The sequence below is a fragment of the Prunus dulcis genome, chromosome 1, assembly GCF_902201215.1.
Source record: "Prunus dulcis chromosome 1, ALMONDv2, whole genome shotgun sequence".
NCBI lineage: Eukaryota > Viridiplantae > Streptophyta > Magnoliopsida > Rosales > Rosaceae > Prunus > Prunus dulcis.
The window spans coordinates 25433457-25450694 of record NC_047650.1 but is presented as its reverse complement, the minus strand read 5'-3'; the positions used below and the strand labels follow the sequence as shown (position 1 = coordinate 25450694).

General features: G+C 39.0%; 2 protein-coding genes and 1 pseudogene across 3 annotated transcripts; all 3 read left to right on the top strand.

Moving 5' to 3' along the window:
• The first annotated feature begins 905 nt into the window (after positions 1-905).
• On the top strand, positions 906-1760 carry LOC117617248 (annotated as a pseudogene).
• Positions 1761-3717: 1957 nt separating this feature from the next.
• On the top strand, positions 3718-7353 carry LOC117626793 (nuclear transport factor 2-like). 2 transcript variants are annotated; one of them, XM_034358647.1, is made up of 9 exons: positions 3718-3912; positions 4450-4631; positions 4803-5085; positions 5186-5445; positions 5522-5666; positions 5797-5918; positions 6009-6074; positions 6440-6488; positions 6883-7353. In XM_034358647.1, the coding sequence occupies exons 2-9, from the start codon at positions 4452-4454 to the stop codon at positions 7122-7124; spliced, it is 1347 nt and encodes a 448-aa protein (XP_034214538.1). In that variant the 5' UTR covers positions 3718-3912; positions 4450-4451; the 3' UTR covers positions 7125-7353. The 2 variants fall into 2 exon arrangements, with proteins under 2 accessions (XP_034214538.1, XP_034214529.1); XM_034358638.1 differs by having other exon boundaries at positions 5177-5445.
• A 2881-nt stretch (positions 7354-10234) lies between these two features.
• LOC117615855 (ninja-family protein AFP3) lies at positions 10235-13682 on the top strand. The gene is made up of 2 exons (XM_034345018.1): positions 10235-11516; positions 13166-13682. The coding sequence occupies exons 1-2, from the start codon at positions 10733-10735 to the stop codon at positions 13585-13587; spliced, it is 1206 nt and encodes a 401-aa protein (XP_034200909.1). The 5' UTR covers positions 10235-10732; the 3' UTR covers positions 13588-13682.
• Positions 13683-17238: the final 3556 nt, after the last annotated feature.

Below are 17238 nucleotides of genomic sequence, written 5' to 3'. Positions count from 1 at the left end.
CTGAATGTCTCCTCTCCAACGTCAAATGCCACTATCACTTTCTGCTTCTTATGGATCCAATGTAAGGCCCCATTGACACACACTCCAGTGTCTAACTCCAAAAGGTCCTTGTCTTGGTCTACCTACAATGGCCTCCACGAAGAATCCGTACCTATTGTGAATATGTTCCACAACCCAATATCCCACTTTCCAAGTCCACTCTCCACTGGGATCAACACTAATGAACTGGAGAACCTTATACTCGTTTGTCAGTGAACTGAACCCAAACAGATAGTTAGCGAATCCCTTGAGCACTCCTTCTATTTGTATAAGTGGATGCACAAACCAAGCCATGGACACTCTGCACACCACTAAGAGACTTTTTGCAAGGTTTGCACCGAGTCAGGTATGAAAGTTCTGTGAGGGGTTTTGGATCATTCTCTTGTTGCTCTATTTTTGAGAGTTTAGGGTTTTAGTTTCCCTTGCCTTTTGTAATTACTTATTAGCCCTATTGTAATTAAGATTTGTTTTCTATTGTAACTCTTTTATGTTTAGGGTCACCCTTTGTTTGGATAAATTAATTGAAAATTACATAGAATTCTAAAATGACGGGATTTCCATCATTTCAATTTATGGCAATTGAACATTTCAGTATTTGGATTTATGTATGTCCAATTTTATAAATGATACTATGGAAATTGTGAAATGAGGCCTATTTAAGTAGAAATTAAACTTGGGAATTTGATGCCCCAATTTCTAAGATTTTTTACGCGCTTCATTTAATAAGTTCCGCTTAAGTTGCCAAACAAGGAAATTGTCATTTTCTCCTCTTAAATTCCCGACTTTATCTAAATTCTAAGTTATTTTCCCTCGTCCAAACGGAATGTGATAATCTCATCAACTATGATTTTTGAAGAGAAGCGAAGATGGCAGAGCATAAGGTTCAGAACAAGTACCATGCACGGGACTTGGACCCATCGAAGCTGCCCAAAGGGAGGAAGCCCAAGAATCAACAAAAAAAGGTGTGTATGATGCTTCCCATGAGCATTTGCTGCAATACTTGTGGCAATTACATCTCCGAAGGCACCAAATTCAATTCTCGCAAAGAAGATGCCGCTGGAGAGAATTATTTTGGGGAACAAATACTTAGATTTTACTTCAAATGTACCAAGTGCTCCGTTGAGCTCGTGATGAAGACAGACCTACAGAATTCAGACTATGTTGTGGAGGCCGGTGCTAGGCGAAATTTTGAACCCTGACGCAATGAGGATAAGGAATTAGATGAGGAGAATCAAAAAAGGGAGGCTGAAGAAAATGGAGATAACAAGAAATCCTTGGAGAACAGAACCCGGGATTCAAAAAGAGAGATGAACAACGATGCTAGTTGATGTCCATGAAGTCCATGCAAGCAAATGTGAGTGACGATGATAAGTGGAAGGCTTTGGAACGAGAACACAAGGTTGCGGTAAAGGAGAAAAGCATTCAAGAGGAGGATGAAGCAACCTTGAAATCAGTAGCATTCCATAACTCAAAATATTATGTTCGAAGATGATAATTCCAAGAGGCCAAAGCTTAGCAAGCCGGCAGATTGGTTGACAACAAGCAAGAGAGGAGGAAATCAAAATGGCTCAGAAGCTCCAACGGATTATGCTAAATTCACTTTGAAGTCGCCGTCAACTGTTAGGGTTTGTGTAGTTAAGAGTGAAAAGGGAGAGAATAAAGCCAAAGCCACGAGCAATGCATTACAATCATTGTTCCAAAACTACCATGGTGATGAATAGTTTTAGGACTCTATATATATAGGTCCACTTCTCTTTGGGTGTAATGGATGTAGTCTATAGAGTAATTGGTACACTTTGGCGATTCTGGTTCTGCAAAAAAAAAACTTACTTGTAACGAAAGCTAGCGGCCAATAACACAATGATACATGAAAAAATTATTTTACGTGTCATTGCGTTATTGATCGGGTATGTTGCATGAGAGTTTCTCTCCTAATTGTGGCATTTGCTTTATGGGCCTTTTGCCACCCCCTTGTAATGGTTTTAAGAAAGAGTCCTTTTTATAATAAAAATATATGCAAAAGTACAACTACCACCCCCTTGAGTCTTTATGACAAAGTACAAATTGGTCGGAAAACTAGAGAACCACATACTCTGATTATTCCTAGTTTGTTCAATATTAACAAATCCATATGCAGCTTTATTCGTTTCTCTAAGAACAGTTCCAGCGGTGGACTGCAGTCTGGGCAGGACAATGCTCAAGTCCATAGAAGTGCTTTCAGCGGGCCATGCTTGCCATGGCAAGCTATGGGACCCATGCAACTGGGCCAGCCTGACCTTTAGCCTGGGTTTGCCGACGTCAGCAACAACAACAAAAATCTAAAAAAAAAGCTAAAAATTTCAGAATTTTTTTAAAATAAAAACTTAGTCATATTCTTCACTTCCCACACCAAAAATCTATACAAATTCATCTCCTCATATCTCATGTGAATAGTGATTGTCATGGCAATAGGTGGAAACACGACAACCTTTTACAATCCATTTTCCATGGCAAAAGGTAATGACAAGACAATAGTTTTTACTAATCACATGAGTAGTGGCAGTCCTTGCAAAAGGTTGTAGTGTTTCCACCCATTGTCATGTCAACTCAAGGGCAACCACTATTCACATGATATATGAGGAGAGAAATTTGTATAGAGTTTTGGTGTGGGAAATGAAGAATATGACTAAGTATTTATTTAAAAAAATTCTGAAATTTTTAGTATTTGTTTAGATTTGTTTAATTTTTTTTTTCGTTGCTAACCTCATCGCTAACCCACACCCAAATAGAAACATTAAACTAAAAGCCCATACTCGTCAGTAAATCCAAACAACAGCTCATATTATTTTTGCCTTCGGGCCTGCCCAGGCTTGTGGAGTCCACTAGTTGCCCGGGCTGTTGAAGCCCGTTGGAACATCAAACTGGAGCTTGAGGCCCCTGTTGCTCGGGCTGGGGGGCACCGCTTCCAGTGCTCTAAAAACAAGTCTAAAAACGCTTTTGCCCGTTTGGTAATATTTTGATTCTCTTTCAATAATAACTCATGCATCAATTCATGTAAATCAATTATCAATAAAGGGTATAACACATGTTATTATAATTTTTTAATATGATTATTAAAAAAAATATAGTATCTCTTAATGCAAGCATAATGGGATTCATGTGGACCCTACATCCATTAAAGATTCAGAATATCTTATATGCACAAACCCTAGCTTTTTTTTATTAAAAAAAAAATATATATTTTTTGTGTGGATTTTCTCGATTTGGAAATTGAATAGGAAAGAAGAAATAAATTGGCAATTCTTAACCACAAAAAAAAAAAAAAAAAAAAAAGGAGAGAAATTGGCAATTCTTGGCACAAAAGAAATAAATTGCCAAATTTATTCTCCTTTCCCATTAAAGGCTTCAACAATTTTCTCACCTTCCCTTTAAGCGCGTCTGACACACTGTCCAGCAACCGCGGAGCATACTGTTGCAAGTATCAGATACCGTGCACCACACACAGCCTAGCACCAATTTACCAATCAGGACAGTCGATCAAGAACCTTCCATTTTCATTAAAATAAATCAGGGCCGTTACATCGAAAACCTCGCACAACATACCGTTCGATTTCTGCGGATGGACCCCACATAGCAAAACTGGGCTGGGCAGGGAAAAGTAGAAATACGAAAATTCCCTCCAACTCCAACCAAAGACGGTGGGTCGACGAGTAGTACATATCGGACTAGGAATTGGAAAACCCCAATAAAATCGCCTATAAATCTCAGCCTTTGCATCACCAGATTCTCCACCAACCACTTATAGTATTATTATTCTCGCAAATTTTCTCTATTCTCTCCTTCTCTTGAAGCCATTGGAGGCGCTTCTTTGCGCTCTCGGCCTTCTGCCTTCTGGTGTGTATTGATTTCTCTCTGTGTTGGGTTTTATCAATTTTTGTTTGGGTCTCTGAGTTTTGATTGATTGCATTGTATCATGATGATTCGCTTTAAGATTTGCGTTTCAGATCCAACTTTTGTTTTCTTTAGGATTTGCTTTGAGAACTGGTTTGCTTATTGTCAGGGATGATGGTTCACGATGTAAAGTTTGTAAATTTGGGTCTAGAACAAAGATTGTAGATTTGGGTTTGTATTATTTATGTTGTTGATGATAATTTTACTCCTGTTTTAATGGCGTTTTAGGGTTGGTTTTTTTTACTTCTAGTCATGATCGTCGCAGTACTGTAAAACACTCACATTGACTATATAGAATCTGGAAATTGGGTTCTTTTAGTACTTGGGTTCCCTTGATTGTTAGTCAATTTGTTGGTTTTGGTTTGCTAATTCATGGATATTTATTTTAGGTTGTGTATGATTTAGAGAATATGAAAGTTTAGTTTTTGAATTGGGTTTTTGTTATAGCAAATAGAATCTAACGACACCTTATTGATGCAGAGATGGAAAATCAATCAGCACATCCACACACCTTGGAGACTGTGGGCCATGCTTTTGTTAAACAGTATTATGATTTTTTCTGTCATCAACCAGAATTTCTTCATAGATTTTATCATGAGTCAAGTGTTCTATCCCGCCCTGAACCAGATGGTAAAGCGTTGAAGACAGTGACAACCTTGCAAGTAAGTCTTGTAAAAAAATGTTAATTGTGACTCACAGATGATCCTCAATTGGTTGTTACAGCCAGTGACAAACGTGCAACATGAAGCCTTTTAATTGGTTGTTGCATAATTTTTGTATTTTAATCAGAGTGTACATAGTCTGATGAGTTAATTGGATGTTTTTTGAAACAGGACATCAATAGCATGATACTCTCCTTGGACTACAATAATTATCATTTACAGATTTTGAGTGCTGATTATCAGTTTTCATTGAACGGCGGAGTGATTATCTTAGTGACCGGGCATTTAACTGGAAAAGACAACGTGCAAAGAAAATTTACTCAAACTTTCTTTCTGGCCCCACAAGACACAGGATTCTTTGTCTTGAACGATATCTTTAAGTACGTAGATGGTGTGGTGGAAAATATTGTTGTTGATCAAAGCACTCCAGAAGCTTCTTTGGCTCCAAATCATGGTACGTTCTATGAAATATAGGGTGTAGATTGTTTGGTTCTTATTGCTTCACTTTCTGATAACAAATTTATTTATGGGTATTATGTCATTAGTTGTTACAGAGCCTTCTGCTGTTGCTGATCAACCTGAGCTGAATCAAACTACATCTGTGGAGGTTAATAATACCAATGGAAAGGAACTTAATAATACCCATGGAAAGGAATCCATTAATGTGTTGGAGAATGGTCAAGAAACTGTTACTGAAAATAGTGTTGTTGCTGAAAATCCTGTTGAATCAAGTCAGAATGTTGCTCCCCAAGTAACAGAGGCAGCTGCTTCTAACACACAGAAGGATGCTCCAAAGAAATCTTTTGCATCAGTGGTGAGTTATGGTTTTGGTTGTCTTGTATTTGGTATCATGAGACTTATACATATCATCTGACGGTTTCTTGGTTCAGGTGAATGCCTTGAATGGGAATAACGCTCCATTCCTTATGAGGACACGCCCCACTAAACCTGTTGAGCGGCCTCGTGAACCCGTAACGCCAGAAGCTTTTTCTCCCCAGAACAATAGTGCCCCGGAAAAGAATAATGTGCCTGCAGGTTGATATTTCTTTTGTGGTGTAGTATTAAAATTTGGCTGTGTGGTCCTGCCAATAAATGAGGTGTTATATAACCTTCTCATTTATAGGAAAATAATTCATTCTTGTATCCTTTCAACTTATTGTTGCAGGTAAGTCTTATGCCATTTTCGTTGCCAAACTGCCCATGAATGCAACTGTTGAAGAATTGGAGAAGGTTTTTAAGCAGTTTGGACCCATCAAGCGTGATGGGATTCAAGTGAGAAGCAATAAGGTATGATTTACATTTAGTTGGTGTCCATCTTGAATTAGGCCTTTTGGTTTACTACTATTTACTTATTTTGTCTTACACTTGTATATCCAGCAACAGGGAACCTGTTTCGGTTTTGTAGAATTTGAATCTGCTAAAGCCATGCAAACTGCACTTGAGGTATAACTTTTGTAGTATGTATATTTTTGTCCATCAGTTTGAATATGTGCCCTTTTGTAGTCTTCTTTGTATTTTGTAAGATTTATTCATTTTTTTCAGAAATGCAAATTGTTCAAACAGTGCAATGATTTAATCCTTTAATCACCATAATGTTGTTAGTTCAAAATTGATTTTACAAAATAAATTGGTTTAGGATTGTTTCAATTAGTCGTTTTGCTTTTCTAGCAAGAACATAAAGATTATGTTCTCATTTTGTTCAAATGCAGCTGGCTATATGATATTCCGTATTTTAGATGATTTTATTTATATTTGCAAGTTGATATACAGAACCGTATCTAACATGTGACATGCATGTACTGTTTCAGGCATCTGTAAAATATGGGAATTTTGAGCTACGTGTTGAGGAAAGACGAGGCAAGTTGAAGTGAAATTTATCTCTCTTCCTAAATTATGTGCTTTCATAGAATTTACTCTCTTTTCTCCACCATTGTCTTGGTCACGGGTGGAGGTGGTCACACCAAAATGACTTATTATTCATCTGTTTTCATTCACGTGGGTCACGTTTGTATGTTATGTGATTTATTTATTTTTAATTAAAGAAAAGAGTAGGAAGAGGGAGATGATAAAGAGAAGATAAATTGAGTTGAGGGAGAACAGATGAACAATATAGAATCACTCTTAAAATTTTAAATGGTTTAAGTTTTCAGTTTTAACTTATCTGTTCTCACCCCATATTTTCCTCACTGCTTTCATCTCATTCTCATCTTCATCTTGCAATGCTGTTTGCTGACGGTCTTTATTATTGCAGCGAACAACAACGAGAGAGGAAGGTATCCGTCAGGAAGGGGTGGGTACCGAAATGACAGTTTTAGAGGCCGCGAGAACTATACTGGAGGCCAAGGTTATGGAAGAAGTGATTCTGAGAAGAGCGAACATCGCGAGTTCTCAGGTCAAACTAGGGGCAATGCCGGTCGCAATGGAGAAGCTTATCAGAGGCCTTACCAGAATGGAGGAAAAGCTGCTCGTCAAACGGGAAAGGTGGTGACATGAATTAGGTTGCAGCAGCTAGCTCTTTCAGTTGATTAGATTCTTATTTACAAGAATTTTCCTTCATTAGTGAGATCTCCTAGGTTAGGTGTTTTTGGTAGAGGCAGAATTTAGAATGCGCGGCATGTTTTAGGTCTTTGACCTTACGAGGTTGTTGTTTCCTGTCTTGTTTGATTTGCATTTAACTTTAAATTTTTTTTGTAACTATATATATTTATTGAAATAATTATCATTTTGTGTTGCTGGATCGAATAATTGGTGTGCGTGAATTTTTGGCTTGGCTTAGGTTCATTCATGCCACACTTTTTTTAGCCATGGCCCATACGTGTGCAGTGCAGCAGCAGGCCTTTTTGTCATTCTCATTTCAAAAGTTAGAGTGAAAAGCAACCGTGTCTATTACCAACACGTGGCGACCAGATGTGTCGGAGAATCTTTCGTCTCCACATCAACATCAATGACGTGTCCTATCAGATCATCCCCTATTTCCTCCTTTTTCTGTCTGGCCATTTCTTTTCCTGCCCTTTTGTTTTTTGGTTTTCCTTTTATGAATGGAGCAGGATGTCTTGCTCAAATAAGAAAAAAGGAAAAAAGAAAAAAGAGAAGGAGATAATTATTTGGGAACTTTTTTGACCAAGCGACATTTTAAACTATTATTGTGAAAGGGATTGAAGTCGACTAAATATCCCGTCACATTATCCTAATCAACTCGCTTGTAGTTTGGAGATTTTAATTTGCTTGTTAACTTGAATCTAGAATCTCTATTTTCTCTTAACACGTTTGAGTTAAGTGTTAAAGGCTCGTGGATTATCAATTATTATTGCTTTACAATTACTTCTGGTTCTTCAAATCGAAATTATATATAATAAAAAAAATTAAGAAAAAAGAAAAGAAAAAGGAAAAAGTTGGCTATAAATATACAGGCGACATGTCGCCCTCATGAGTTGGTGATTGCTATACAGAACAGAGAGTAGAGTAGAGAAGAGGGGACCCCCACCCACTGGGGCACGTGGACTTCCTCAGTCCATCCGACACGTAGCAACACCTAGTTCTTTTACTATTTTCTATGGTGGGAAACTGCAACTTGTCACGGCTGGGTCCCACTGCCTCATTTACTCATGAATAATAATAATCATGATGACATGTTTTCTTGTTTGGAATTGGAAGCACGTGCATCACACTCTACTCGCCCGATTTATACTTGATGCCCCCTACCTTAAAACTTTGTTCCTCGTTGACTTTTTCCCAGGGATAGATGTTGACCACAACAACACCGCAGTTGTTTGAAAATAAAAAATAAAAAATAATAGTTAAAATCTAACTAATCTCGCTTTCATGGTAACAAGGAATTCAGCATGACTATATCTATTTTGTGGGGTGTTGTGCAAATGGAAGATAACAACTCTCATATCACCAAGTATATGCAACTATTATGATGCTAATTTCTCTCGTGGTCATATAAATAAATACGTTCGTAAAATAAATAAATTTATAAATACATATAATGTAGTAAAATAAAAATGAAATAATTGTAAAAATAGATAATTAGTCAATTGTCACTTATGTGGCATTTGACATTTGTGTTATCTAAATCCACAAAAATTTTAATTCCTAAAACAATTTACCATATATGACTAAAAATTGAAAAGAACTCCGTAATTTGATACTATTTTCTTGGGAGTTTAGATTGGTGATGTAAGCTATAAATAAAAAGATGTATGACATATAAATTCGCATTGAAAACATATTATAGATATTTCAAATATGAGTTGGGTCAATTGATTAAAATTGTGTGGTCGTCTCCTTACAACTGAGTTAAATCACCCTGCGTACATTAAACTAATTTAGAATATATCTTTGTCATGAAAATACTCTTATATTTAGTGGTGGACCTGTGCAGGCGCAAGAAGGTGCACCTACACCTCCGGTCGTCGGAAAACTCCATAAAAGCTGCTAAAGTTGCACCTCTGCTCATGCAAGGAAGCTGTTCGATGAAATGCGTAAGTGAATTGCGCTGCTCTGGAATGAAATGATGGAGGATGGGGTGGATCACAACGCATTTACTTACTCATCCGCTTTGAAAGCATGCGCCCAGATGGAAACCGTTCTACACTGGAAATTGATTCACTCCTCTGCAAATAAAAGTCTTGCCATGTCTAATGTTTGTGACAGCATGCCAAAACGGAATTTGGTTTCTTTGAAGGCTATGATAGTGGGTTATGCAAAGAATGGTCTCTGCTAGGAGGCTATGAAGCTCATGTATCTGATGCGAACAGAGGGTTTTGAGGTGGATGATTACATCATTGCCATTGTTCTTACTGCATGTGGAGACCTCCTTCTTTTTGTTTTTGTTTTTAAAAAAAAAGATAAAAAAAAAAAAAGGGAACTGCTGGGCCATTCGTGTGCTTCTAAAAGGCTTTTGTAATCCTTACCTAATTAGGTTTTAATTAGAACTTCTCTTTATTCAATTTGAGAATTCCTTATTTAAATGGGATATTTAATATCACCCATGCGTTTTTTTTTTTTCCTTCTTGAGTTCCTTTTTTTTTGTTTTTTTGTTTTTGAGCTTTTAGCTCTTAAGAATTGCAACTCCGCTGAAAAATTCTTAAGTCCGCCACTGCTTATATTGAAACATAATTTCGAGCAATCCTAATTAAGAATATAAAAATCATAACATGTTTTATTTCAGATCTAAAGGCTGTTAATATGTGAAGATGAGAGAGAGAGAGAGAGAGAGAGAGAGAGAGAGAGATTACAGTTCGTCAAATAATTGAAGACGACAGCTAAGGCTTAAGGGCGACCAACAATAAACAAACACGACTAGACGAGTAGAGAGAGGGGCAGAGACAACCCCAAAACCTACGCCGAAGCATTTACGAAGCCAAACGACTCTCACCCACGTGTCTGCTAACTGCTGTCCATAGGAGATCGACGCGTGCGTTTTTCTTCCTCCTTCATTCTCCTCTCGACACGTGTCTCAGCCAGGACAACTTACTGTTACAAGTAGAGACGCCAAAAAGACAATGCCAGTCGGGCTACGTGTCTCCGCGGTATTCCCCGAGAAGGCCACTTGGCTCCCCCAAGTACTTTTCTTGTCAAAACGCCAAGGGTATTATAGGAACACAATAAATTTTGCCAATCTCTCTCTCTCTCTCTCTCTCTCTCTTAAGCAGGTCTCTGCTTGCCTACTTTCTTTCTTTCGTTTTCCTCGTTCTCTCTCTCACTTCTTCTGTTTTTCTTTTGATTTCAGTTTTTTTCTCCTCTGTTTTCCCCAGCGAGTCTTGCCGGGATTTCCATGTCAAATATCTCGGATTGGTCACTCGGGAAATAACTCATCAGAGTGAACTGATGGCTCATAAAAAAGCAGAGAGAAACGGCTTTGTTTGTTGGGTCGTTTCTAATTTGGGATTTGAACTGAATGCGAGCGTTCTTGTATTATCTTGAGACCTGAATACGGGTTCTGATCATTTTAAGCAAGTTTCTGCATATGGGTTATGTTGAAGCAGATCGAAGTTCTGTTTTTTTTTAATCTGCAGAGACATATATAGCTGCTGAAGTACTTAAAAACACATACTTTTTATTTTTTATTTTGCTGTTTTTTTTTTTCCTCTGTGATGGAAAACATGGGTGAAGCTAATGAAGAGCGAAGGAGAGCAATGGAATATCTGTCTTTGCAAATTGACAAGTACCCAAGAGATCTGCTGCAGAGATTAATGTGTAGCAGCAACAGACAGCAGTCGCAGTATGCAGAGCCTAGTGAAGAAGAAGAGTCAGATGAGCTGGAGTTAAATCTCGGGCTTTCTTTGGGTGGCCGATTTGGGGTCGACAAGAGTTCCAAGAAAAAGCTAATCCGATCTTCATCCATTGCCGGAACTATGCCGTTTGTGAGAGACGACAACGACCCAACGACACCGGCGCAGGTGTCGTGCCCGGCGAGTCTGATGAGGACATCTTCACTTCCCACGGAGACAGAGGAGGAGTGGAGGAAGCGGAAGGAGTTGCAGACTCTGAGACGATTGGAGGCCAAAAGAAGAAGGTCAGAGAAGCAGAGGAACTCAAACTCAAGCAAGGCTGAGAAAGAAGGGGTCTCCTTGGAGGAGGAAAGGCGAGAACTTGAGGGGGGTCCCAATTTGAGGGATAAGCAGCAGCAGCCGTACGATGGGGCTAATAGGGTTAATCGGACGGTAGGTCAGCCTTTTGTGTTGCCAAGTTGGGCTGCAGCAGCAGCTGCTAGGCAAGCTTCCGTTGGTGGTGGAGTGGATGCACTGGAAAAATTGAAAGCTGAGATTTTGGGTAGTTTACAGGGATTTGGAGGACAACCCACTTCGCAGGGTTCGATGGAGTCACAAGGAGGAAGCTCGTCAGGGATGTCAGAATTGGAGAGTAAACCTCTTCAAGGTATCTCATTTTTCTTCTCCTTGTCTCAACTTTCTGTTAACTGTGTTGGTTAATTTGAATTTTGATGAATTCTTGGATTGAAATGCAGTTGTTGAGTGGTTGATTGATTTTGGGTAGAGCTAGCTTTATGTGCTCTACTTTGCTTTGGTTGGTTGGTTGGTTTTTTGTTTGTTTTGGAATAGGATTATAGGACAAGTCTGCTTCATTAGCAGATGGCGTCTTAGGTTTTCCCATGTGGTATATTTTGTTCTTTGTTGTAGGTTGGATGTTTTAATCACGTGCTCCGGTCCTTTAGTTAGTTAATGGAGAGCGATGCCAAATTGGTTGCTAAGAAAATTTGGGAACAAGAAAGAGTGCAGTATTTTAAATGTCACGCCATGTACTGTTTTCCTTTCCAAAAGATGAGTTATTACCTTAACAAATCCAAATATTGTTTTAGGTTCGGTTTGGTTTACTTTTCAGAAAGTGAATGGAAAAGGATTGCAAAGGGTTACAGAGAGGCGATTTTGATAGAGAAGTTAGAATATTTAGTAAAAGCAGTGAAGTGCATTCTGAATCTGATGCATGATAATGAATAGTCTGCAATAATGCGTGCAACATTGAAGGACACGGATGCTGTTGTTTTTGCAGCAATCAGGGCCAAACCAACCTAATACCTTACACCCATTAAGAAAATCCAACACTAAAATCATGTTGCTACCACACAGAAATAGAGCTTTGAGCTTTTGGTGGATGCTCCTTTTTGGAAATGTGTATATATACTTACCATAAAATACTAAAATGGTTATATTAAGTGGAGTTCACTTCACTGGAAATGCGGAAGTAGTTCAGTTTTTAACCCACATGATGAGTCAGCAACCTCAAGTTGTTTGGGAATTTAGGTTGGATTTCACTTTATATCGCATAATGGTAGTGGTTGCCAGGGAAGGGGCCAGGAATGTATGTCAAGAAACAGGCTTATATTTGTTGCCTGTTAGTGTTCTTAGTGCTAAACTTCTCTGGTAATGTTTCACAGTAAAGCATTCCAGTTGGAACACTTACTGGTCGTATGTAGTTAGTGTTTTCCACCGAAAAATATGTCACTCATCAAAAGAACATTTAATAGAAAACCCACAGTGACTTATGTTCACCTGGATTGTGGACAAATCAAGACGTACTGGTAACTGGTACAAGCAATCTAGGGATAGGGATGTAAAGGTCACTGATTCTAGTGCCCTATGGAAGTTCTTTTCCTTGACGTTGCACCTCGAACCTGCGAGTGACTCTGAAATCCTCTAGTGGATGCATAATCTTTTCTGACCAAAATGAAAAATATACAAAAGCAGAGATCATTGTTTACCTTATCCTACTGTATCCTTATGCTGTGGCCAGGTAGTCTATGGATTTCTTTCTTGACTGATGCCATTTTCTTTCTATCTGTTGTCAAGGTGAAAACTAAGAGTTCACTTACGATAGATTTATATGTAGTTCAGAGAGGTTCTTGCGTACTGTGTCACTGGAGAATGTTGCTTTTAAATTTCCAAATTGCTAATATCATCAACCTTGTGAATTTGAAATGAATAAGATTCCGCAACAGGTGAAGGGGATGGAACAAAAGAAGAAAGACTGCTCTGCTTCTTTTTCCTTATAGTTTTCCCTTAACATCACAGGATCCAGCAATTGTGGTGAAGCAAGAAGCGCTGCTAGTAATCAGTTGTTGCAAGAACGAAGTAATCAAGACACCGTGGGCTCTTCAGGGACAGGGACAGCTGAGGATGCATCCAGAGCTTCCAGAGCTGATGTAGAAAGCAAGTGTAAGAAGCCAAATTCTTCAGAGAAAAGCGGACGGGAAACGAGGACGAATGCTATGGAGGACATGCCTTGTGTTTTCACAAAAGGAGACGGTCCTAATGGTAGAAAAGTAGAAGGAATCCTATACAGATATGGGAAGGGAGAGGAAGTAAGAATAATGTGTGTTTGCCATGGCAGCTTTCTCTCTCCAGCAGAGTTCGTGAAGCACGCAGGAGGAAGTGATGTCACTCACCCACTTAGGCATATAGTTGTAAACCCTGCTGCCACTTCCTTTTCGTAATGGAGTGTTCCCTTGTACTTTATGCCCCTTAAAATAAGGGGATGTAGAATGGAAACAAAAGGAGATTATCTAAATTTCATAGCTTCTTTTTCTGATTTTGGTTGATTCTTGGTAATAAGTTCTAGAAATGGAATTGATCATAAAATAATAACTGTTAGTTTGGAAAAGTTTTAAATGCACCCCTTCTTAGTCTTGTGTCTGCTGATCTGAGTTTCATTTTTTCAACCTCTCCTGTAGCCAACCATTTATAGAAGCAATTGTGGGGTTATGATAATTTTACAGAATAGTAGATCTGCTGATTTGTTTTTAGGTAACATATTAAGGAATATTGCTATTCATTCCAATACCAATTCTTGCAACTAATCCCAACATCATACTTTCCATCATGAAGATAATCATCATTTAAGAAGAAAAAGAAAAGACAAATTGGGGAAGCATAAAGCAATAAACAAGAGAGAGGCAAAACTTATATAACAAACTTGACGAAATGAGTGCATTTCATTAATAAACATAAAAAGAATTACATAGTGAGAGGAGATGTAATAAGCCTTATTCTCAAATGCATTTATATCTACAAATACAAAAACTTAAATAAAAACCAAAAGAAAAAATAGAAAAAAAAATTATTTCACATTAAAAAGAAAGATAATATAGAGGACTACATTAATTTTAAAAAAACCAGATTTATTTCAAGAGAAATGGGAAGGAAGAAAATTGGCGGAGCTAGGTTTTTTTTTTAACGAGTTGTGACCTCATTTCTCTCCTTGTTTCCTTTTATAAACGTTTATTATGACATCCATTTTTAGCTTTCCACCTCGAACTCCATAGCCCTATCAATCGTGTTTCTCAATTTCTGAAATAGTTATCTTTGTGCAAGACTAATTTTTAAAATAATCATAAGTAATGTAGGTAATATTTTTGTAACAGAAAGAGAGAAGGAAAAGGAAGAAATAAGAGAGAGAGAGAGAGAGAGAGAGAGAGAGAGAGAGAGAGAGAGAAGATAGAAGAAAAAGAACGGAAAAAAAGAGAGAGGAGAAACAAAAGAGGGAGAGGAGAGAAGGAAAACAACGGAAAAAAAGAGAGATAGAGAGGAGAGAAGGAAAAGAATAAAAAAAAGGAGACAGGAGAGAGGAGAGTGTAAGGAAAAGAATAAAAAAAAGGAAAGAGGAGAGAGGAGAGAGGAGAGTGTGAGGAAAAGAATAAAAAAAGAGTGGTGATTTTTCATGTAATAACCTAAAACAAAATATCAAAAAAGAAACAAAATATCTAAAAAGTAGGATTAATATCTTCTAGCAAAAAGACGATTTTGCCCTCGCCTTATTTAATAGGGAAAATGTTGACTTTTTGATCGGGAAAGAATTTGGCAATTCTGCTTACGCCGTTGCTTAGAGCACGACGAAACGAGTCCATAGACATGGAGGAGACTTGAATCGGAGTTGTAACGAAGAAAATATGGTCAAAATACCGCGAAGGGCAAAACGATAATTTGAGAAAAAGTCAGATTTTTATCTCTTCTCTCTCCTCTCCCCCGTCAGTTTCTCTCTCCTCTCCTCTCTCTCCTCCCGCACGCGATCTCCCCCGACCTCCGCTTGCTTTCGACGTCGTCCCGGCCGCCACACTTGGAGCTGATATCCGCCGTTGGTACCAAACGAACCACCACTCGACCGCCGTCATTTCCTGACCCGTCGCCGCCGTTGCCGTGGCCGGAGCTCGCCGGAATCAGCCATTGTTTGCCGATTTCCAGTTCAAACTTCCAGCTCGTTTTTCTCCTTCAATTCTCCACCAAATTCGATCGAGTAAGGTATGGTTTCTCAGCTATTTTTCGTGTTCTAGCTGATGGATGTATGAGTTTCGATCGATTTTGGCTCTAGAACGTTCGATTTTCGACTTGAAATTTGGCTGAAACTTCGGCCGCCGTGATCGGCCGTTTCCGGTCACTTTTTGGGGTATGTCCAAGAACAAAAGTGACTCCAAATGGGGTGTTTTACCTAGGATAGGAGTTTGGAGTCTTGGTTCCGAGATTTTCCGACGAACCATAATCGCTTTGGACACTCGAATCTGCCCGCTCGTGTGGCGGCGCGTGGGCGAGGGTGGTGGAGTGACTCTGGGCAGTTTTGTGATCCTCGTGTCGTCACGAGCGCGTAGGATTTCGCGAATCTCGATTCGGAGTCCGTTTGAACCCCAAACGAATTTTCCATATCGCGCGATCCTTGGGTGCAATGTCGTCAGATCGTGGGATCGCACTGAATTTTGGATATGTCGGTCTACATGATTTCAGGATCGTGTAGGATTCGACGGATTGCAAATCGGAGTCCTGGATACTCCGAAATCGCGAACCCTGGGGCTCGGGTTTGGATTTTAAGCGATAACGTGATTTTTGCTAATCCGACCGTCCGTTTCGGACCAAACTCGCGGAACATGGTTCCTTCTCTATGAGGAACCTTCATAAAAGCCCAGATTGGCCATCGGAGACCGTGGACCCACAGGGTCCCGGATCGGCCGATCTGGTGGGTTATCGCTCAGTTAAGCATCGGGTCTTCCACGATCGTTTTAACTATTTGAAAGGCTAATGTGGGCATAGGAGTAACTTTAAATTGAGCATACGTATTTCTAGGAGCCGGGGGTATGGTGTTTAATTTAATTCTTTTATTCAGCAAGATTATTAATTTATTATTCATGATTAATCAGGCACCAGAGGTCCGATCGATCCACATGAGGGACCTTCGAAGGGTCCAGCTAGCTCGGACCAACTGTGAGTGGACTTTCTTTCATAAAGGCTTTTATATAAATAAGTCATATAGATGATTTCTATAAATAAGATTTCATAAGAGATTTTATATAGATTTTATACAAATGAGTTTTAATAAATGAGTTTATATGAATAAATGAGTTTATATGAATAAATTTCAATATCTGATCTTGAATAAGTGTTATTACATATCTTCCGAGCATGAAATGTAGCGTAAAACATCTTTATTTTATATTATTCAGTTGAGTGGTAGACTTAAGAATTGGGATACAGAAATGGCAGCTTACCTCAGATTTACCAGAATACAGAGGATTATCATATTTTATTAAAGATAGTTGTTTTAGAGCCACCGTGTACCCACTTATTTTTGGTGATTACCCACAGTCGGACAGATGTCTACGGACATCCAGTCTGATTTCAGTTACGTCAGTGCACTTGACTTTGTCTCAAGAGTTTCGGGGACGCTCGGACCGTGAGTGCCAGGATTTGCTGCTCGGCAGACTTGGTGTCCCAAGTCCTGCCAGGATTTGCGGCTCGGCTGACTCTGTGTCCTCGAGACCTGCCAGGATTGCGGATCAGGCTGACTACGGTCCTCTGCATCCTGCCAGAGCGGCTCGAGTCGACTTGGTGTCATCGAGACCTGCCGGCGGATCAGGCTGACCATAGTCCCCTGTATCCTGCCAGTTTGCGGCTCGGATAGACTGCGTGTCGCCCGAGACCTGCCAGAGGAATTGACGGATTTTACAAGGGTACAATTAGGTGGTAATTTTAAAGGAATTTGAACACTTTCATGCAACTCTTGATTTCAATCATTTTATATCAGTTTTCTCATTATTTGTACATGTTTTATATCTCCATATAATTGTTCAGTTTTACGAATCTATATACATACGATTATATAT